We start from the raw sequence: 24,590 nt of genomic DNA on the forward strand, positions 1-24,590 counted from the left end.
TAAAAGGGAAGGTATATGGCCTGTGACTACACTCATTTTCCCTTGTTTCTGAAAAGGAAGAATGATATGCTCCCCTTCAAATTCATCAGCTCTTCTGTAAAGCTTCATCTCAGGAGGGTAGTGAGCATCCTCAGATTCTAGGGAAACTCACTCAATTTCTGAAGTAAACGGTACTTTCTCATACACATACCCTCCATACCCTTTGAACTTTGTCTCAGTGAATAGCATCAACCACAAGTAAATTCATGTTGCTATTATGTGTTGAAAACTTCCAAGAGGAGGTGCATATGTAACCACCTCAGATTTTTTATGTTTCCAGTATAAGCCTATACAGTACCTCTACAATTAAAAGAAACTTAAAGTATTGTATCTATGTAAGCCACCACCATAATAAGAACAGCTATCAGCACCGAGTGCTTATCTTTCTAGTCTAGATAAGCAATTCATCTGGATTTTCTAATATTTCAGGGTAGAAAACTCCAGGCGTGTCTGAATGTGATGTCTTTAAATTTTCCATACAAAGAAATGCCCTCTATTAATAAAAGGATAGGCTACCTTGCAGTCTACCAGAGGTGAGATACTTTCCAAATAAAACTCTCAATTTGGAAGTATAAAAGTAGGAAGTATAAAAAAGAAAACTATAAAATAAAAGGTCAAACCTTCCGAACAGTCAAAGACATAAAGACTCCTTTGAGTGTTTCCTTTCATGTTTATACGTAAAACATAATCATGAAAACACTTTCCAGCACTCTCAGTGATATACAGCTCTGCCTGATTTCTTGTCCATTTATTGTTACCTCAGAAGAGGCAAGGAGTTTGTCACCTAATTTTACTGAATTTTATCTTAATTTTATCTAGTAATGAATAAGAAAGTTTCATATCAAAACAACAAATCCATGTAACACAACAGCCAAGATAATATTCAGAGTAATCTGGAAAAAAAAGTTTATTCTTAAAATTTGCATCGTCTAACAAATTAGCTCACACAAAAATAACGTTCCATATTTTTCAATCACAAAGGAGCTCACATTTTGTGCTCACTTAAGAGTATGGCTTCTGTTTCCAGAATTCAGTTTGAGCAGTGGCTACCAATTCTCGCTGAATAACAGCGACATTGCCAAAATTTTATTGTTTCAAGATCACCACACCTGATTCTGATAATCTTTATCTATCTCACGCTGTGATAATTTGTCTTCTAGGCATGTTGTTTTACATAATTACAGTAGCCTTATTCATTTATATTGGTCTCTGTCTGGCTTCAGGAATCCTTGTGTGTGGCAGTATGCAAGATCAACAATTTAGAAGGATGCTTTACCTAATCTCAGCTCCATTAAGTTTTCAAACATCCCTTTAACTATTATTATTATCCTCTGTCATCATTATACTATGCATTCTGTCTCAAAGGGTTACATAATTCGAGATTATTCCCAGCTTATATAGAGTACTATAGTTAAAACACAAATTTATCAGAAGAATCCAAACATATGCATGTGTACTTGGGAGTTAGCCTTTGGACATTGACATGAACCACTCATTACATACAGCTTTTGTTCACAGTTAATACTAAAACCTTGGAGAGTAAACTAGAAGCAATATAAATACAAAAATAACAGTATGGCTTGCAACCCATATGTTTTTACATGATATGTAAAATGTGATATGTTTTACTGGAGTGTATTTATTATATGTTTTTGTGACTAGTATAAATAGAGCCATTTTGAGAGCTACGATAACATTTCCAAATAGCAAAACCATCACTTCAAAATAAAGAATTATGCAGAGGGGTCTATACTTCAACCATTTATCAACTAACTTCAGGAGAACTTGCTCAAATTGAAAATACTAATGCACACCTGAAAGCATGTTTTCATATATAGTCTTTATACAGTCCCTTTACCATCCACTGGGAATAGACATCACTGGATATTAGGGAATACATTTAACTCTGATCTCACCGTCCTCATAAATTTTGAGAATGTGATACAAAAGGTTTATTGTTATGCAACAGTAGGCTAGACTACAGAAGTTTTGCCTAAGTACATGAAGGCTATTTGGTCCATCTTTTTTCTTTTCTCTTGTCAGAGTACATGTATATATATAACACCTGTGCAATATTACCAAGAGTTAAATCATGAAGGAGATGTTGTTGACATAATTTTTCATTTATTTATATTTGTTTGAGACCAATAGTATTTCAGGGATGGAAACCCATTAGGTAATTCAGACAGTGTCTTGGATTCAGGAGCCTTCTCAGAATGTGCAGTGTAGTAAACAACAATATAGTTCAAATAACTGTTGCTCCTTTTGCCAGTAAGGGCATCTCAGGATCCAGTACTGCAGTGTTACTGATTCATTTCAGCTTGCAGTATAATTTCTAATGCATTTAAGACTTATAGGAGTAGGAACATTGAATTTCTATACCTGTAGATCATCTCAGTTTCAGTTTCTCCTTCCTCATTGCCATCAACCACTTTCACTACAAAATTTAGCTGACATTCAGAACTTTCACACTTACGATTAAGGCAAACATGACAGGAATAAGAATGTTCTAAAACATTTCAAACATTTGTATGCTCAAAAGCTTTATTTTGACTGTGCTAAGACCGCTGTATTCACTTTGTTTCTCAAGTCTTATGTCAGTGAAGGTTAGCAATATTGCTGAAATCTTGTATATTTCCTTATATTCTGTGCCTGCATGGCTACACTTGCAAAACTGTTTAAGTCTTTTTAAGTGTTTTATATCCTACCACTTTATTGTTAGTAATCTGTGTTCTGGAAGTTCAAGCTTTCACTTGAGAGTGGGAAAGCAAGAGTGAGGAAAATTTAGCTTTATAATTAAAAAGAGGCACAGCAGAAATAGAATGGATATATGGTGTAATCATGAAGGAGATAGGGCAGATTTCTGAAATTTTGTTGAGTTTATTTGCTACCAATTTATGAAAAAATTTGGAATGTAGAATTTAAGCTGTACTGAAGAAGCAGAAACCATATCAGAAACTATAGCATTCAAATTCATGCATGCAATTCATCTAATATCTTTTTTTTTTTTTTTTTTTTTTTTTTTTTTTAAATCCTGTAATCAAGCATCACCTTACATACAATTACTCAGTCACATTGAAATATTTGTAACTTAAAACAAAAAACATCAGTGGTCATAGTGTTTTTCCAATATCTGTTCTGTTTAAAGCTGAACAAATCATAAGCATTTAAACTCCAATAAAAAAAAATAAAATCCACCAAGATATGCTTGTAGAATAAAGGCCTGCATGGCCCCACGCCTCCTCCCATCTCACAGAAGTTCTGCATTGTGAACACCGTGGGTGTTCACTTAAACATGATTAGGTTCACAGAGTGGCAGAGTGAAGGGAAAGATGCTCTGCAGTAATCCAAGCTCGTTGTGCTAGCAATGTTTTTGACAGATAGGTTGGCAATAATTTGAATATTTTTGTCCCAAATAATGAATCTTGCATCTGAAATTGTGTTATAGAAAACAGTAACTCCTCAGTGGGCCAGCTCTCCATCTGGTGTAATTTGGCAAAGCTCATCTGGCTAAAATTCATTGGATTTTATATGGATTTAGGGAATGATGTAAAAGAAAATGTAAGTGAAATATCAGGAAAAAAAAAAAAATGTAAAGGTAAGAAATATAAAAGTAAAATGTTTTTTAAAGCTGTCCTGGATGCATTGAACATATTAATTCTCCTTGAGATTTCAGTGCTCACGTTGGTTGTCTACTTAGTTGTAAGCCTTCTCCATCATTTAATATTTTAGTTATCTACTACTATCAGAAATACCAGCCTATACATACAGTAGCATACTTTGAAGTTTTGATTTACCAGTCATTTTCACAGAATATGATTTAGGGTGCATCTCACTTTAAACTAAAAACAGAATTTGGTGCAAGATTGAATCCACCCAAAATGAGACATATTGTTTTAGCTTCTGGCTTCTGTTCATATCCAAAATCACAAAATAATTACTCCATGTTCCTGCTAACATGTAATCACTCTTGCCAGAAGAGATATACAACCTCTTGGCTCAAGACAATAGTTTAAAGAAGCCCTCAGCTCATGTTTTTTTCTGTTGTTGTTACTGTTTTTGAGTTGTTTTTGTTTGTGTTTGTGTTTTTTTTTCTAATTATTTTAAATGAAGATAACTAGCATAATATTTTGACAACATCAAAATGAAACTCCAAACTAAACATTAGATGTAAACTCATATGAACCCTAAAAAAATCTCAGTCTATGTCTATATACTGTCTTATCTCTGATTTTTACAGAATAATATTTCTGTAATTATTTATTCATGGTTATGTTTCTTATTTTTATGAAGTTCTTTTTAGCTTTAAACGAGTATCTTTTAATCAGCCCCTGTGGTATCAGTAAATTAAACTAATTTCCTGTTTTTATTTTCCACTGCTTTTACTTCTAGTAAATGTTAAAGAGAAGATGAGACATAAAGGCTTATATGCAGATATAGTCATCAACTTATTATTCTTAGGAGAGTTTGGTTTCCTGGTTTTGACAAAATGTCAAAGTCAATCAAGGTTTCTTAAATGACTAAAATCTATCATTTTGACAGTAAGTTGGAATGTTCCTTGGTGGTTGTTTTATTGTTTTGTTTTGTTTGGCTGGCTTGTTTTGCAGATTGATGTGGTGTTTAAATTCAGAGTATTTTAATTAAGCTAGCTATGTAGGACATTAAATAATTATTCTACTTTTCAACCACTTGTATGAGAACAACTCAAAACCTTTAGCCCATCTGAGCTGTTATTTTGTGGATGAAAATGTTCAATGTATGAAGTTTGGTGTTTTCTGTTAGGTACAATTTCTCTTCTGTTACCTAAAAAATATTTTATCTTAATATTAAAATCTGAAATAACAATTTTCCTTAATTTTAATGAAATGTGGTAGAACATACCTATATGCAGAATTGTCCTTGGTCTTACCGAATGTTCTGGGATAATATAACAGAGTGTTGTACCTCTTTCCTACCCTTGGCAACTGAATGCTACCTCAGGAAATTTTATTTTGATACATACAAGAGAGTTTTATTTGTAGAAGCTGGGGAGGTGATACGTGCCTTCAGGGCAAAGGAGACCTATAAATGAGAAGTTGTCTCAGAGTGATGAAAGAAATGTGAGGAAAACCAGGAAATCTGTTTCATTTGTAAGGTTGCAGACCATTACCAATGATAGACTGAGGTGCTGTACACTATTTCACCCTCTAGACACCCTTCAAACAGAACATGTTGCAGAAACACAATTATATGATACCAACTGTAATATTCAAGCTGGGTAGTAAGTCACTATATTTTTCCTAAATGTCTTGCATTAATAAAGATTTCCTGTTATCAAATGCAGCCTAAACAAAATCTGTGCAACTGGTTGTTTTGCTTTGTTTTGTTTTGTTTTGTTTTCTATTTAACAAGAATAACTAAAATGTGTTTTGCGATATTTTCAATTTATAGAGAACTGTTTTGCCAAATCAAGCATAGAGTTTTCTTATGGGTACATATTTAACGACACTATACTGAAGAACTTGCTGAAAATTTAACTACCATTGTTTCTGAAAAGGGAATACATATGATATATAAGCTTGGATGGATGTTGTGTATTAGTTTCTTCTGCAATGGAAAAAAAGTAATTTAGAAAATGTGTAAATTCTATGTTTCTTTATATAAATTTTGTGAGTTACCTGTATATAATTTTTATATGTGTTTATAATTTATGTTTTTTTAACATATTTGAAGTTTGTTGAGTTAGTATTTTTTAAGATAGTGATGCATGCATGACTGTATATGATAAATCAATGAATATGTCCAAGTAAAAATATATGGCAAATCTCTTTTGCTTATTTGCTCCTAGTATTTTTGAGGAAGATAATCAAGTATGTGTGCTGCCATTTTTATTCATGAATATAAACATGTGAAACAGTTGTAAGAGCCCTAGTTTTTCATGATAACATTATTTCAAATACCCATTTATTTTCAAAATAGAACATAATTCTGTTTCCTTCAAGTTTTTAGACTTACGCTGAGATCTAATGCGTGTGCCTGGTTTTCACACAGACCAGTCTCTTGAAAATCAGGGCTATTCTACATATCAGGTCATGCACTAGAAAATCATAAACAGTTTTTGAAAAGGGAAGACAGCTTTCTTAGAAGAATAAATGAAAGGAAAATGTGAGTGAGATTAGTGGAAAGATTAGAAATAATGGTTCAAAATTAAGTATTATTTAGTGAAAACAGGAATTTGAAATTGATTTTTTTTTTTTTTTAATGGGAGAATAATTTACCAGTGCTAGAGATTCTATATGCACTAATTACCTTGAATTTTGCAAAATAATTCCCTTTTACAATATTGATCCTGCTTAATTTAAAATCCTTCTGTTACTTATGTGTCTGTTTCTGGTTAAAATCCCTTTGGTTTGTTGCAGTACATGGCGTTTGGGAGGAATGGTCACCTTGGAGTTTGTGTTCATTCACATGTGGTCGAGGCCAAAGAACTAGGACAAGGTCATGTATACCTCCCCAGTATGGGGGAAGATCATGTGATGGACCTGAAACACAACACAAACCGTGCAATATTGCACTCTGCCCTGGTGAGCTTGTATAGCAACTTTATGGTTTGTTATGATGCATTCAATGTGAGTTGTTTGTGATTTCTTTCATTATCCTTTGTGCTCACACACAAGTTCAAAAAGGCATACAAAGTGAGTAGAAGGGGTAGTCTTGCTAGCAATTTTGACTATAGTGGTCCAAAGGATAACTACAGATCACACCTACAGCTTTGTTGAATTCTGGTGAACAAAGCATACTCCAGCACTTTGTTTTGTTTTATTTTGTTTTGTTTTTTAAATTTTAGTCTTGCATACAGCTGCAAAAAAAAAAAAAATGACTTAATCTAGTTTTTGGCCAAGTTGGTAGTTGTGCAATTTCACTGGAGCCTACACAAAAGTAATTAACATGGTATATGAGCATGAGGCAAAGTTGACAAAAGAAATGCCAAGTAAAACTAGTAGAGAATAAATTAATGTATTCAGTTCACTTTAGTATTTGGAAAAAAAAAAAAAAAAAAGGCATTACATATAGTTTGATAAAATTGAGATATGTCTCATAATTCTGAATTTTGAACAGTCATCTGTACATTAGTGGCTTTTAGCAGAGGAAGTACGTTTTCCACTTTTCTGTAATATGAATATTCAATTTTATAAAGATACCTTCATGTTAAATGTGTTAGCCTCAAAGATGTATTTCAGAAGTTGAAAGTCCTAAAAATAAGATCTGTGAAATATACAGAAGTCATGGAATTAGTTTTTTCCAAGTACACTGTGATAATGGATTTGATCTTTCCTACCCTAAATAATTTGATATGGCAATGAATAAACAGAAGGGGGGTGCATTGAAATGGAAATTTCATAATATTTTCCTTTTCGTATAAATCTTTAATGATTAATGAATGCAGCTAGCTTCCATGTTTGGAAAGAATTCTGCTGATTTGGAAAGAAATTATCAGGGTGTATCTTCACAGCTTGAGAGGCATCTTCATTGAGAAATGGTTCACAACCAACTAGGCATTGCATAAAATCTTTATTATAGAACTTCAGTAAATAAACAAAACACACACACACAAAAAAGACCTTTAAATACCACTTCTTTTAATTCACTAGTCTCTGAGATCCTGGCTAACAGAGATACAGCTATCTTCTTTGATATAGAAACAGTAAAATAGTTCACCTCCTTATTTCTCTGAACACAAGTTCATATGTATTTTAAAACACCATCTAGTCCCATTATCCATTATTTAAAATAATAATAATAATTTTTCACATGCACGGGAAATTGGTTTATATTTTTTATTATTTTGCCTTTTAGTATTTTATTTCAATCAATAAAATTTCTGATGTAAGAAATTAAAAATAACAACCATGGCAAGCTCTTTCTGATATACATTTTGACTCAAAAGACTGTTGTATGGTTTACCTGAGAAGGAGGCTCAATGATAGAAATAAATTAATTATAAATGTAGAGAATGGAGTCTCTGTGTTAGGCTATGTGGTAATTCCTATTCAGCTAACAGAGTTTATTTTACAATCTGGACTGGGAATCTCATATGCTGACTTATATGAGTGACAGCTGCAGCTCTACATAATCACTTTTAAGGGCTCAGGGCTTACATGATACAAGATTGGTCCCCACACTTGCCTTAGAAGACAAGACTTTTAAATAAGACTTTGTTTTAGAGAAAAGGAAAACCTCATAGCCTTTCAAGTGGCATAGTTTGTGAGCAAAGTCATAATTCACCCTTTGTTATATCAGTGCAAAATCTGAAAAGATGAAAAGGAGGAGATGAGAAGATAGAAAGGAAAAAGAAAACAGGAAATCATTTCAAATTGTTTTAAAGTAGCTCATAACAAGATCAGTATTTGACAGTTGTAAGTCAAGTGTCTTCTGACTCAGCTCAAAGAGCTGTGTTCATATCCAAAATGAAATCCCTATGTTAGAACAAACCTCTGAAGCCTTGCATTGCTTTGTTGGTAACTCTGTTGTACCCATCTCTTTTTGTGCCTGCTATGACAGTGGATGGACAGTGGCAGGAGTGGAGCCCATGGAGTCAGTGCTCAGTGACCTGCTCCAACGGTACCCAGCAGCGAAGCCGGCAGTGCACAGCAGCTGCCCATGGCGGCTCTGAATGTAGGGGACCCTGGGCCGAGAGCCGGGAGTGCTATAACCCTGAGTGCACAGGTAAGTACTTGCTTGCCCAGTTTTGGCTAATGGAGGAGGAGGGAGAAGGGCTGAATGCACCCATGGCTCTAAGTTTGGGGCTACTGCCATTCAGGCTGGCTCCTGAGCCACCACAGTTCTCAGCAGGCTGTGAAAGAGCAGAGCAGCCTTTCCAGAAGGGGAGCTGGGGCCAGGCTTCTTTTTAATTTGACGAGCCATCTAGATATAAAAGAGAATGCATCCACAAAAGGCTGTGTGATGGGCTGCATAGCTGCTTTTCAGTTTTACCATTTAAAAGAGTTTGAGAAAGAACTGTTTGAGGATGAAAATATTTAATAAAGTGTCTCAAGAACCTCAAAAATGAATATGTATAAACTGATTCTCTCTTGCTCTGAAACTGCATGTATTCATGATTCTCTGGTAGTCTAAAAGCAACTTTCTAAGGTGATTAAATTGCATGTATTTCTACTTCTAAGCCTCATTTACCCTGTCAGATCATATAAAATCCTACTTCTAAAATAACACTTCCAAGAATGTATTTAGTTACTTAAATGATACTTATGCATATTGTAAATGTGTGCTTTTATGTGTGCCTCTTTTACAGTGCTATACAAGTGCAAATAAAATACAAAAATGTGACAACGTGTGTTTTGCAATCTAACACAGAGTGAAAGTTGACCAATTGTTTTTATTTTATATTGGGAGACAAGTCATTTAGACAACAAGCCTATTTTCAGAGGCCAGATAGAGGCCATCTTTAGAGGTTCCATGGCCACTAAGTATCACTTCTGTCATTATTACATGATTCTGATTGCGGGCTTACTTCTCTACTTAAGTAAAGGATAACCTAATTCCTTTATTACTGTCATTTTGTCATCACTGTAATTGTACTTTTCCCAACAGCAAATGGCCAGTGGAACCAGTGGGGCCACTGGAGTGGATGTTCAAAATCCTGTGATGGTGGCTGGGAGAGGCGAATAAGGATCTGTCAGGGGGCTGCTGTGACTGGGCAGCAATGCGAAGGAACTGGAGAGGAAGTTAGACGGTGCAGTGAACAGAGATGTCCTGGTAAGAATCAAATATAATCACTGTTATTACCTACACTGTAGTATGTCTTACTTTAATGGTCATCTTTAGGAGAGGCAAGATCAATATCCATAGAGAAGTAGTCCTAAAAAGCCATTTCTGGTCTTGCTTTAGACAAGCCACTGCTGTTTTTCTCAGTAGAGTTGTGCTGATGTATCTAAGTGTAAACTAGTCCAATGGATGTATGAGCAATGCAACAGCTTTGTCATAAATTGTGATACTATAATATAGAAATGTATCAGAAAAATATTTTATTTCATAGGCACATGAACATTGGGATAAATTATTGTTTGCTACAGAAATTATTTTCTAATGCATTGATATGAGTTTATTAGGTATGGTTTTCTAAATCATAGATTACTTTTATCCTGTGTGCAAAAGACCTCAGTGTTAAACATTTAGTGAAAATTACTGTGCAGTAAAGATCAGAGAAAAACAGTGAATGTTACTTTAATGTACAGAATGAATGAATATATAAGTGACATTTTGTAAAAATGAAAGTCATATAAACCTAAAAAGGCATCTCTTCTGCTTTAATATCATGCTTAAATGTATTTTTTTTTCAGCACTTTGTCCTCACAATAGATATAAGTCTTTCTAAAAGAAAGCTAATAAGAGTGTACATTTTAGCTCCTTCAAAAGTCATGAATAAATAAAAACAGTGGATGAATATGAATATACTTACCCGTGAAGAGTAAAGAAAAAGAGTGCCTTGTTATATAGGTATATGATAATGAAACAAGTTGTAAATAGTATAGGATGGTATAGACATTCATTTGGGAAATCGTGGGCTCTGAATTTTGTGGCTAGGAAGCCTTAAAATGTATCTAGCTGTCTCCACATTTTGATGGCTTTGTGCTAGGGACAGAAAGGACTAAATGGAAAAGTTGCTTTGGGTCAGGAAGCAGGAGGTATATCTGATGTAAATTTTATGTTATTGAGCCCACTTATTTATAGACAGCGTGTTTATCCATTGACAGCCATCAAAGAACAGTTGTCAAGATATCTCCAGTAGAGTAGTACAATGCATTTGAAGAACAATGCAAGGACTGTCTTTGTTGATAAAAATATAATACTGTGCTGGTGAAGTTTAGCAGCTTTTAATTCTCCAGTGATTTCTTTAGCTTTAATAACACATACATTATTCAAAAAAAAAAAAAAAAAAAAAAGCAGGAAAAAAAAACAACAACAGAATTTATATTGGATTCCTAAATAAATTATATTTTTCATATTTACTAATTTCCATAGTAAGCGTAGACTTTCCTTATAAAAGCACTGCACTAAGAGAACATTATTGTGAATGTTCTCAATAAACAGATATTCAGATAAAGCAGTTTCTTCTTATGAAACCAACCTTGAAATAGTTTGTATATTTAAAAGTAAAACCACGCTGCTACAATCCAATTTTCAAAGGTTGCCACCTGCTGTTAATAAAATATTTTACAAATGTTTTTACAAGTCAAATGCACACAAAGCACTATTTGCCATTTTCTATATTTATTTATTAACATGATTATTTCCAGATTAGAGCCAGTATGCTGAGAGAAATCATAATAACCTAAAGTACATTTTGTCTGATTATACTTTTGCAGAAGACTGCACGTGAATAACAGATTTAATTTGTTTATTTCTAGACTTATGTTTCCTAAAGCATCTCATTGGGTAACTTGTCAGAACTTTCCTAAAAAATAAAGTGATAGAAAAAAATTATTTTTTAATAAACATGAAGCAAAATGAATGAGTACTATACAAAGTTGATGAAAAGTTACTTTTGTTTCACTGATTTCTTTTTATGTGTAAGTTTCTGAGAAACATGAGAGACTATATTATTATTTTTTTTTGTTACGTTAGCATTAGTTTAACATTAATATAAGACCAGATCCATATCTTTGTAGATCTGTGTAACATATTTGCTAAGTGGATATGATGCACCTATTTTTATCGCTAGAACAATACACACAGAAAATGAAATTTTATAAATTGCTGACATAACGCTGTGAACAAAAGAGAATTAAAATCTTTTCCTATTATGCTATTACAGTTAATAAGATACATTGCAAACAGAGCTGTTCACTTGACTAACTCAAAATTTTGAATGAATTTTGTTTATCTGTGATCTGCACAATCTGAACATTGCTCAAGATTTTCTTCATAGCTGATCAGTGATTATCTTCAAGTGGTTCTGGCAGGGACTGAATTACATCAGGCATTTCTAGAAGCTGAATAAAAGCAGCACTAAGGCAGGCTCATAACTTTATTTGGAGGCAAGTTTCTGAGTCATCTTGGTTTGCAGGCAAACACTGAGCATCTTTCTTTGGGAATGGTTTCTATTCACAATTATTCATTTTAAAACTATGGTTGTATCTTACTGTTGTGTCATACACTGGGAATGAAAGACAAAAATCTGTATGCAGTCTGGCATTGCTCCTTTGTAGCACCTCAAACACCTAAACTTGTATATCACTCCTAACATATTGGTAGCATTAAGGATTTAAAGAATCCGTTTGTGAAGGATAAAATAGTGAACAAATATAAGAAAGAAAAAACGTACTGGACTTCCTAGGCAGCCAGTTGAGCAGGAGTCATTGGAAAGTTTAATACAGGATGAACAAATAGTAGGTTTATCCTATAGGAATAAAGGAGATAACTGGCTAGTAAAACAAATTGCAACCCATGTCGTGGAAGGCTGATAAGAAGTTTTTGGAAAAAATTAAAAAAAAAAAAACAAAACAAACAAACAAACAAACAAACAAAAAACCAAGAAAAAACTTAACATAAATTCTATCAAATCAATCAGTAAAAATTAAAGGACATAAAGGACATGAGAGAGTAGAGAGGAAAGTACCGAATTAATCATATTTCTGTATCGAGGTCACCTGCAAAATCATTTTTATAAGAGCAGGACCATGTTCTTATAACAGTTATAAGAATATCTTAGGTTCCAGAGATACACTACCGATTTCCAGAAATGCTTAATTCCATAAGACAGAATTCCATAGTAATTATATGTGTTCCAATACTTATGCTTTTCCTAGATTATACTAAGAATTGAACCTCAATATTTTTCTTATCAGGCTGTTGTCAGTTTTAGAAAATATAATGTAGGAATAGTTTTGCCCTGAATGTTAATGGAAAAAATTACAGATCACCTTGTTTGCTAACAAAAACTAACAGTGCAAACTGTTGCCAAAGCCAAGATAATGATTTGGTACTGAAGGTGGTACATTCCTCCAGAAGCACTAGCTAGAAGTGATAGAGTGTGAGAAGTTGGAAGACTCAAGTAATTGTTAACAACTAAATAATAAAATTAAACTTTTAATTATTTTTTAATTAATTAAACTTTTGTTTGCTTGTTTGTTTGTTTGTTTTGTTAGAGGTAATTTTACATGGGACATTGAATTAGGATCCAAGACTACTGTGTGTCTTTGGCTAAACACCTTCACCCTTTTGTCACCATTCCATTTTTATGTTAGTTTCTTACGTAGATTGTGAAGTCGGTAAGGTTATGTGTGTTGCTTGCTCTTCTGTACAACAATTTTTTCAGATTTGGATTGATTGCCTCCTCTAGGTGTGTGTCCTCTCACTGGTAATGTTGGAAAAGGACTGTGCTTCTAGACTATTGACTTTGTCAAGCCTTGTTGTGCTTAGATGAGATTAAATCAGGCCTATCACTACATAACAGGGAGGGTAAAACAGGGTAAATTTGAGTACATGGTCTGTGGGAAGAGGCTGCTGAATCACACTGTCAGTGAAAGAGAGATCTGTTTTTTATTTGCCAGTCTTAGGAAATTTACCTAGGTATTTGCTGTTTGCTTCTAAATTTTAACAATTCTATATAATTTTCTACAGCTAACTCCCATTTTTTCTGTGAGTGTCCTATGAATTAATTGTGTCAAAGTTTCAGAAGTTCTTGAACTACCAGAGGCAGCAGGACTGGTGAAGCTTTTTAAAAGCTTTTTAACTCAGATACATTACCACTCAAATGTGACTGTAATGTTACCATGTGCAACTTGGGTTGGAGAATCACAGATGCTTTAATGTGGGTGGATGTCTGATTGGAAAGCTCTGCCAAATGTACTTTTGCATAGGAAAGAACTGGTTTGCTTTTTATGTGCGCTATTCCTTGATGTAAAGTGTTGGTACATTGTGTTGAAAGGCATCTAGGTGCACAGCACAAAGTCAGAAAAGATCTAGTAAAATTTACTTGCCTGGGCTCAGTTACATCTCTAACTTGTTACTGCATCTTTCTCCAGATAACTCTGAATCTTGGAAACATTTTTTACTATGAACACAAAACACAGGTACACAGGTTATCTTTGGAACTAAGATCAAGTTTAAATGTAATTTTGAGTTTTGAAAAGTCTTGTAAAAGCACAGAAGCACCACTCTTCTAAGGAGATAGGTGGAAAACTTCTTGTATTGTTTGTGACTTGCTAACATGAAACAGAGAGCATATTATATGTAGTCATATGTGCATGTGTACGGTATATTCAGGAAGGAAAAAAAAGCAACCTCAAAACTGTATTTGTAGAGAAGTAAGATTTTTAGGTCTCAGAATCAGCTCTGGCAAGTGTTTTTAGAGAACACGCTGTGCTTGAAATGGAAAAAGCTGAATGACAGACATACTTCTCAAAGAAGTCTAAGTTTTAACATGTTTATGTAATTCATAACGCACCTTCTGCATTATATTAATCTTATGTAACACAAAACAGAACATTTCTTTTGTTTGTAAGATCATAAAAGGCTATTAATGGTGTTTAACACCAGATGGCTCATGTTTGTCAAAGTCTGACTTTTACCATTGTAGCTCTGTCTTCTTGCATCCACTTTTTGGGCATATCTGAAACACTTGGTATGTTAGATTATAACCATATTCTACCTGTATTCTAGAATATAACCAACTTGCTTTGTGTTTTGACGTTAATGGATCTCGTGCATTTTTAGCAGTACAATCTGTCTTGATTTACGATTCAAGAATGCTGGTGGTGAGGCAATTTTAGCAGGCAATTTTTCTGCCCAAGTGTGATTCATAATAGCATTACTGAGCCATCTGCAAGGTATTCTTTGTCATTTGCTGAGAGAGGGTGCAGCTTTGTGCAAAGGACTGTTCTCTTCCCTCCCTCACCTCAGTCTTCTGTCAGTAGAAGTGCAAAACAGGGACAGTTTTATGGTGTAGGCAATTGGATGGGTAAAACCTGAAGTCTGTTCCTGCCTCTGCTAGAGAGTTCCCATGTAACCATGGGTGAATCACTGAATTGCTTTCTTCCTTCTCACTCCATCTGTAAAATAGTGACAGTATTTCCTTTCCTTCATTATTCTTTTTTTGTTTGTTTGTTTTTGTTTTTTTTTTGTTCCTTTCTTTTTCGCTTCTGTTATAAGGTTACAATTCTCCTGAAATATATACAATGCTACTTTTAAATAACTAATGCTTTTTTTCTCTGATGAACTTGTAATGATTTAAGCAACAGTTATTTGTCAGCGCTTTAAGTTGTGATGTGACTTCAGCCACATGTTTACTGTGTTGATCAAATTAACTCAAAAATCATAAGCTGGAAATATAAATATAAAATATAAAAATATAAATATAAAAAAATACAAAGAGCAAAAGTAATCTATAAGTCATAACCATGTGAAAAAAAAAACCACAATGCAATTGTAAAAATTTCTTCTTTCCCATGTAGTTCTGTTACTATGGAAACGTGAAAATATTTTCCAATTTTAATGATACTGCAATAAGCAATGAAAGTTCAGATTGTTTTATAGCCACTCATTGAGTAACCTTCTTAATTACCATCTTGTAATGAAACACATTTCAAAGAAATAGCTTCACTTTTGGACTTCAGAATATATGGTTCTTATCTGACACCATTAACACATGTGAAGTTTAAACTGTAAATCTAGAACAGATTATTTCACATATATTTTAAGTTTTAGAAAAATAGTTTAAAATCTTAGTGTGAGATAGACTTTGCAGTTTATAAACATTTAATTGTCACCTTCTTGTAGACACTTAACACTATTGGTCAAAGGAGGGAAAAAGAGATTCAAACACATTAACATTGTAGATGCTATCTAAAGAGTGTATGTTGAAGACAATAAGGGCACAGAGTATGAAATAATGACCATCACAAATACAGTTATTATTCAAAAATTGCTGTTGCATTTTTATGTTCCATTCTTAAAATGATACCAAAAAATGTTAGTATGTACATCTCAGGAAGGATTAGTACAAGATGGAAGACCTACATTTCTGATGGAAAATGTCTCTTTTACATTAATTTTTATTTTAAAATTCTCATTTCTAAATGGCAGCACCTTATGAAATATGTCCTGAAGACTATTTGATGTCAATGGTGTGGAAAAGGACCCCAGCTGGGGACATGGCATTCAATCGATGTCCTCTCAATGCCACAGGTATGGTATTTGAAATTATGCAATACCAAAAGGGAAAAATCATTGTTTTATGCTTTAGAAATGATCACTAGATGTACACATGCATATGTATATATCTGTGAACATACATATCTCACATATTTACATATGCATATATATTTACACATAGCATGTACATATAATATACTGTGTTTTGTAGTTTACATTTTTGGGACTGTGAAGTATATATGTTTGTATATGCATTATAGACAGAGAGAGAAAGGTGACAAATCAATCTGATAAAACCCACCAGGCAAATTTATGAAAATGAAGCAAAACATAAACATCTTTTTAATTACCAAAACAGTGCTAAAAACCCACAAAATGAACACTGAAATGTGTTTCGGCATCTTGTAGTACTCTCTATATGCTGATTATTGTATGAAATTGTGTCTGTGTGTGCTTCTAAAATAACAGAGAATGCAAATTTTATATATTACATTCTTACCAAATGCTCTCACATATATAAATATTTTCTGTCTTTCTGACTTACAGGCACCACTAGCAGACGCTGCTCTCTCAGTGTTCATGGAGTGGCCTTCTGGGAACATCCGAGCTTTGCTAGATGCATATCAAATGAGTACAGACACTTGCAGCATTCAGTAGGTGCAAAGCCAGCTTTAGTACTTGCTCTGTTTATTCACTACTAATCATTCATGTGAAAAGAAACTTACCTGTTTACTCTCAAGTAAGATTTCTGATGAGAAATGTCAGGAGAAAAACAGACCTGAGAAAGAAACATTTCTATTCGTGTATTTAGATCTGATGTATTACTGGTCCTTGAGTGAAAGATGTTTTATCTTAATGTTGTAATGGAAAAGTGATTCAGATTCCCTTCTTCCATGCCCACTGTGCTAAACTTTTATAGGGGTCAGAAAGGAAGAGACGTATTTTGGTTTATTAGAAAATGAGATGTGAATAAATGAGATGTGAATAAATGAGATTTATTGAAAGAGCGACCTGCTGAGTAATTTTATAGTGCCTTGAATTCTTTAATTGTACAATAGGAAGTCAGAAATGATATTTTGTCCTGATATCAAATACAGAACTTCACCTTCAAATGCAACCAACATAAATGATTACAGGTTGAATTATTGTAATGTCTTTGAAAAAGTAAAGTTAATCTAGATGAAGAAATATTTTTTTCAGAATGCTTAACAAAAATTTTATTTGCTAAGCTATATGCTTCATATTACTGTATACAGTTTTATATCTCCTAATGTCCCTTCCAACTTAACTATTCTGTATACTGCTGAGATATGCTTATATGCAAGTATATGCAATAAGCACATGCTTATATGCAATGTGTTAGATTATGAATATACTACTCTGGTATATGCTTATTACAGTGGTTACATTATTCTCATAGTCAGGTATTCTGCACTTGACTTCTGAGGAAATAGTTCATTTGAAATTCTCAGGGACAATTTTGCAGTATAATTTTTTCCGACTTTCCTATTATTCTGCCATTAATCGTTCATCACAGGGGCACTAATACAGCTGTGTGCCTCATATTTTTCCAGTCTCTGAGCCAACTGCAACAATTAGGCGGTATTTTTAAAAATCCTCAGTGGACTGAAAAGTAGTAACCTCGTGGTTGTTCCCCAAAACTTGGAGGAAATTTTTATGAGTTTCCTTCAGTTGCACTTCTTCTTCTGTTGAATTCGTACTTAATTGTATATAATATATATATGTATATTAACATCAGCTACATATAGTATGCCTATAGCATTCTTTCATATCTGGGCCTTGACAGAAATACAGTTGCATTTTATCTGTTTAGAATGCGTATTTCTGTAAATAACAACACGATAAAGGCAATGTCTGCATATAGTACATGCAGTTTTGAACAGAAACAATAATGTCACATTGTCAAACAAAAACTTCACATTTTGTGATTGAAAAGATCAAATGAAACTTCTTCTGTTGAGAGGGTGTTTAAAACCAAATTATTTCTTTTTAAACTTGTCATTTTATTTTATTTTATTTTATTTTATTTTATTTTATTTTTTGCTGCTAAATAGTAGAATCTTCTAAAACATTTAAATAATTTATTAGTATTGACCTGACTGACAATTCTTTCTTGTCTCTAAGTTTCATAGCGTTGGTCCTGTTTCCACTGTTTCTGTATTGATATTCAGACTTCACATAATATTGCTGGTAATAATTCTCAGGGAACTCAAATAATGAGAAATAGTTTTTCATGTTATTTATTGGTATGATTTACCTTGCTTGCTTTTGGTGAGACACTGGTATTTCTTGAAAAGCTGCATGTGTTCCCACCAGAAGGGGATCATCACTGAACAAAAAAAGACATTTATATCCTAGATCAGTTATATCTATTCTTCTGTATTTCCTTTTTGATAATATTAAAAATGATTATACTATACTGTGAAGTAATCTTCTGATAAGAACATTCAAAAATAGCTAAAGATTCTTTAAAATTACACAAGCATCTAAACACCATCTAATTGCTACGCAACATTTCATATTTATTTTCAGTTTATATACATACAGTTTAAAGGGAAAAAATGACTTGTTTTATATTTGGAAGCTGCTCAAAAGAAAATCTGCTTGTTACATTTTGCTGTTTCTCAAATAAACATAATGTTTATGTTAAATAAACATATTTAAAAGATCATAGAATTTCAAGGACCTATAAGATCATAGAATCATAGAATCATAGAATTACCCGGTTGGAAAAGACCTTGAAGATCATCAAGTCCAACCGCAGCCTAACCAGTACCCTATCTCTAAAAACCCTCCGCTAAATCATATCCCTGAGTACCACATCCAAACGGCTCTTATACACATCCAGAAGTTAATCACCCTGCAAATGTAGGCTTTTCCCCATAAGAGACATATGTCAGCTCTATAAATCCCTGAAAATGGGGCTTTATAAGGAGACTGCTGACAGACATTTTTTTAATAATAAATATATGTGTTTATGAACAAATCTATGAGATGCCTTGATGTGCTTACAAATAATGTTATTTTGCTAACTCAGACCAAGAGTAGTGGGGTTGGCACTCAGTTTTCTGAAGGTTCACCTGAAATATGAGTCTGAGCTAAAATGTTTGCAACATGTGAAATAAAAATAGTTGTATAGTCTTCAAATATGGTATTTCTAAAGTTCATTTATAGCACTTGATATATAGAACATATAGACAATATATTATATACTGAAGGATGCCTGCCTGAAAGAATGTAAACAGGCTATTGTCTCTTTGCCCTCCAAACAAGTCACTGAGTATTCAGAACTAGCCCAAAAATGATGGAGATGAATTCACAGTCCTATGCCTAAGAAAATGCTCCCCAAAGAAGAACATATGATGGGAGCTAAATAATACTACTTTGATTACAAAGCTTGCTGACTTGTCTGTGCAGATTCTGAACTAGACACTTAAAATTACAGTAGTAAATAAGTATGACGAGCATCCAAGCTTTAATGCTGTCCATCTACACTGTTTAATTTTGTATCTGTTAGAATACTTCCTGACATAATTTTAGATCATACCAGCAACATTTAGAAGGCAACATGGCAGAGCAACCATTCCCAGCAGGCAGTAAAATCATCTTTGTCTTGGAAAGTGAATTAAATGAGTTTAGCTTGAGGGATAAAAGCTGGCTGCACTTGTTGGCCTCAAGTGTAGAAAATATTCTTGAGTCTTTTCTTATCTACCATTATTAGATATTTATAGTTAAAAAAATTCATGTTTATCCCATTTGGGCTGTGGGTAGACAATTTCAGAGCTTTGTGTGTCCATCAGGCCACATCTGTGTTCATTTCTAAGCTTCCTAGTGACAGAGAAACAAAAGAACAGTAACAAAGAAACTGGGCTTGTTTAGCTAGGTAGATGCTACAGAGAGACCTCATTGCAACTTTCTAATAGCTGATGGAAGTTTATAAACATGACGGAGACCAAGTTTTTACTCAGGATGTGATGTGGCACAGGAACGCATTGTCCAAAGAAGGTGTGGATGCCCCATCCCTGGAGGCATTCAAGGCCAGGTTTGATGGGGCCCTGGATAGCCTGATCTAGTCATTGTCAACTCTGCTCGTGGCAGGGAATTAGAACTAGTTATTCTTTAAAGTCCATTCTAACCAAAGCCATTCTGTTTCTATTAAATTTTGACTCCTACTACTCCAATTGAATTGGGAATTCACACAAGGCAAAAACAGTGCAGTGTAAATGCATAGACTATCCCTCTAACGTCAATATGGTTTTTTGTACTTTATTCCTAAAGATAAAATTTTCCTACAAACAACAATTTTTGACCAGATGTCCACAATAAACAATAGATTCATGCTATAGATAGTGTAAATTTTTCCACCACCACATCTGATTGGCACTGTAGTTTTGTTTCCTTAATGTATGAACACATATGTACTGTATACAGGTACAGTATAGTTGCACTTTCTCATGCATAGAGTTACATATTTTTAGATTTTTTCTCCTTTACTCTCCTGAAAGCGATATAGAACAGATTTCCACCCGTAATATGCACCATTTAAGTAGGAGAAACTCAACTACACTGCATGTACTTCATCTTGACTTGAGACTTGTATGGAGAGTAATATGGTAGCTAATAATAAATTTTGTTCATAAGGATCAGCACTATAAATAATTTGGCTCCTTTTCCAACCACTTGTAGAATATGCCAGGCAGAATTACTGCTCTACTCAGAACAAGCACATTCTGGCATTTTGAATATATGAGATGAAGGCAGGGATTTCTATGGTTTAAATGGAGTTGTCTACTTATATGAATATTTCTTTGATAAATATATGGTTATTTGTGCGGAGTTCAGCTGAGATAATTTTCTTCATAGGAGTACTTAAGTTGCTATTTTTGGATTTTTAATGAAAATGGTGATTATGCTATCATGTTTTAGTTGTTGCTGAGCAGTGCTTACACAGAGTCAAGGTCTTTCTGTTTCTTGGAAAGGTGGGGCTGGATATGCACAGGAAGTTGCAAAGGGGTAGCCTGAACAGCTGGCCCAAACTGACCAAAGGGTTTTTTCCATACCATATGACATTGTGCTCTGCACTAAAAACTGGGGGAAGAGTTTCCCAGGGCTGCTGCTATTGGGGGACAGTTGGAACAGTGGTCAGCTGATGGTGAGCATTTGCATTTTGCATCATCTGTTTTCCAATTCTGCCCCCTGCCCCTCTGCAAGAGGAGCATGTGCATCTGTGTGGTGCTTAGCTGTCAACTGGGGTTAAATCACAACAATAAGTGCATTTAACTTTCTATTATGACAGTTTCAGAGTAATTCAAAATCTTTAACTAATGTATATCCTCAACATATTCTTGAGATGAGCCTCTGCTACATCTCTGTTTTGTGTGAATGGGAAACTTAAGCAGACAGATTAAACAGAAGAAATTATTTCGTGTCTTCTGAACTTGTGCCTAGACTAAGAAGAAAACTTCTTAGTGTTGATATCTCTCATAGCACAGCACAGAAAATCTCTAGTATGGTAAAATGACTTCAGGACCTCTGAAGAGAAGAATATACAGTGGAACCTGACAGAACAGGGAAGGAGAAAGGTTTCACTCATGGTATGAAGACTGGCAGTCAGCTTGCAGCAAAGGAGGGCATGGAGGACCTTGAGTAAAGGCAGTCGAGTGGTTAAGCAATTCAGTTATGCCAAAAAATATACACCCTATATTATCATTAGTTTATTTTACCTTATGTGCTGTGGAATACAGGTCCCTTTTAAAACGAGGAATGATAATTAGATCTCTTTGAATAACAGAATCAATTAGTCATGAATAATTTATCCAACATTTGGTAGAAATCAGTCATCAAATAAATTTAACAAATGCTCTTTGACTAGTTTATACAGCTGGTTGACTAGTATGAAAAATTATTCACTGAGCAAATTAAAGGACAAAAATGCCCAAATCCATAAAATAAACATTTCATAAATTATTTGGTTAGCTCTAATAATAACATTTAAACAACCCAATTGGGATTATTTTTACTAAGTCACTATAAGTGGAAAATGCAAAATGATAAATAGGTATGCTTTGCCTGCTTTAATCATGTGACCTAGGGTATCAAGCAGTAGCTTAATGAACAGAAAAGTAAGCATCACAGATTATATATCAGACTTTATTTTTCTTCAGAATGTCTTGTACTGTTTTAGTGTGTTTGCAATAAGTGCTGATTTGCAATATGAAAACACTCCTAATCAAGTGTTTTCCTAGTCAAGTTTCAAGACTGTTACCAATCGTTTGTGCAGCTAAGTAGGAATATTTTGCCCATTGATGCACAATTTTCTTGATGTTTTCTTGAGAAAGTGGTGGTTACGACAAAGAAAGAATTCAAAGTATCTGTTTAAATATGGATGGATGTGAAGTTAGATAGCAAAGACCTAGTGGCAGAGGATATCCTTTCTTAAGTTCCTTCTGAGTTGTTCATGGTCACATACGTGATCACACTAGATTTCATTTGACAGGAAAGAATTCCTCTGATTTCTCTAACTGTAATTTCGAGATGTGAGATAGACATGGCTTGTTTTTATGGACTATTTGTGCATTTTACCAAATGAATTTTTCCATGGCAGAAGTTAAGGACCTTGTTAAATGCTATTCTGTTTCTACCTTTACAAATTAGTTTAAAATGAAATCTCTTGGTCAACTAAAACATTTTCATCACTTTAAGGAGAATCTATTATATGTCAGAAGGCAGATTAGATGATGATCTAATGACCCAATCTTAGACTGTATATGACTATGAAGCATTCTCCTCATTGCTTATTATCTTCCTTTGACCTGGGAGCAGAAAATGGTCTGCATAATTATTTTAACCTGATATTGTTTAGTTGTACTACTCTTTTGTTATTGGAACTGAACATGAGCTGACAGTGTGCCCGGGTGGCCAAGATGGCCACTGACATCCTGGCTTGCATCAAAAACAGTGTTACTAGCAGGAACAGGGAGGTAATTGTCCCCCTGTACTCAGCACTGGTGAGGCTGCACCTCTAGTACTGTGTTCAGTTTTGGGCTCGTCACTGCAAGAGAGACATTGAGGCCCTGGAACATGTTCAGAGGAGGGCTACAAAGCTGGTGAGGGGTCTGGAGCACAGGTCTTATGAGGAGTGGCTGAGGGAGCTGGGATTGTTCAGCCTGGAGAAGAGAAGGCTCAGGGGAGACCTTATTGCTCTATATAACTACCTGGAGGGAGGTTGTAGTAGGCTGGGGGTCAGCCTCTTCTCTCGTGTAATCAGTGATAGAACTAGAGGGAATGGTTTCAAGCTGCGCCAGGGGAGATTCAGGCTGGACATTAGGAAATATTACTTCTCGGAAAGGGTAGTCAGGCACTGGAATGCACTGTGCAGGGAGGTTGTGGAGTCACCGACCATGGGGGTATTCAAGAAACATTTGGATGTTTCAACAGCTGTGTTGAAGGATATGATTTAGCTGGGAAGTATTGGTAATGGTTGGACTGGATTATCTTCTAGGTCTTTTCCAACCTTGATAATTTTGTGATTCTGTGATTCTGTAATATTTTCTCATGTATATTTTCATAAAAGATGTCTCCAAAATATTCTAAAGTTATATTCTGAATCCCTGAAATTTTATAAGTAGATCAAACTTTATATAACTCCCCTGAGTGAATACATTGTCAAGTCAGATTTAGCAACACTGTGAGAAAATACAAACTGAATCAGAAGGCATTGTGTCTCCTTGTAGCACAAAGCTGAAGCAAAATACATGCTGCATAGGTGTATTTTGACTGTTATAATCTAGCCACATGGGCTGTTTAATTGATACTTAGTGACAGACCAAATTCCAAATTATTATTATTTTTTTTTTTTTTGCATTTACTTTCTCACTACAACTTCCTGTGTACTTCAGTAAGCTGCCCATTTTTCTTGATTCAACAATTTCTGCTTTGATCTGTTTTATAGAACTTAATTCTAGAAAATGAGCATTGTGAATACTTGACTTCCCATATGACCATTTTTTTGAATTAAAGCATCTTTCATAGAAAGGCATCTGGTCTTCACTAAAGAAAGTTATTCATTTGAGAATGCATTCTTCAAGTGCTTTGTTAGTGGTGGTGGTAGTGATGGTAGGATTCCTGCAGTTCTCAATTCTCATCTTCCTTCAAGTTTCAGTCCCTTTTTTTTTTTTTTTTTTTTTTTCTTTTTTTTTTCTTTTTTTTTTTTCTTTTTTTTTTTTTTCTTTTTCTTTTTTTTCTTCACGGTATTAGTCAATAAAATAATCTAATAGTGAGTTCTGGGTATTTTGAATAAATGGAATTAAACCAGCACACTTCAAGTGGATTGAATCTGCAGAAGAGTTTTATGCTGATGTTTTTCTTTTTTCTTTCTT

At 34.1% G+C, this 24,590-nt stretch overlaps 1 protein-coding gene across 8 annotated transcripts in view; it reads left to right on the top strand.

The window, feature by feature from the left end:
- The window catches only part of ADGRB3 (adhesion G protein-coupled receptor B3), a 439,215-nt gene that overhangs the window by 188,519 nt on the left and 226,106 nt on the right, over positions 1-24,590 (top strand). For all 8 annotated transcript variants that reach the window (XM_072331126.1, XM_072331131.1, XM_072331133.1 and 5 more), the window contains 5 exons: positions 6,438-6,602; positions 8,581-8,745; positions 9,628-9,792; positions 16,123-16,224; positions 16,738-16,844. In XM_072331126.1, the coding sequence (XP_072187227.1) occupies positions 6,438-6,602; positions 8,581-8,745; positions 9,628-9,792; positions 16,123-16,224; positions 16,738-16,844 (704 nt within the window). The remainder of the gene's footprint in view (positions 1-6,437; positions 6,603-8,580; positions 8,746-9,627; positions 9,793-16,122; positions 16,225-16,737; positions 16,845-24,590) is intronic.

This window comes from Excalfactoria chinensis, chromosome 3, assembly GCF_039878825.1.
Source record: "Excalfactoria chinensis isolate bCotChi1 chromosome 3, bCotChi1.hap2, whole genome shotgun sequence".
Taxonomy (NCBI): Eukaryota; Metazoa; Chordata; class Aves; order Galliformes; family Phasianidae; genus Excalfactoria; species Excalfactoria chinensis.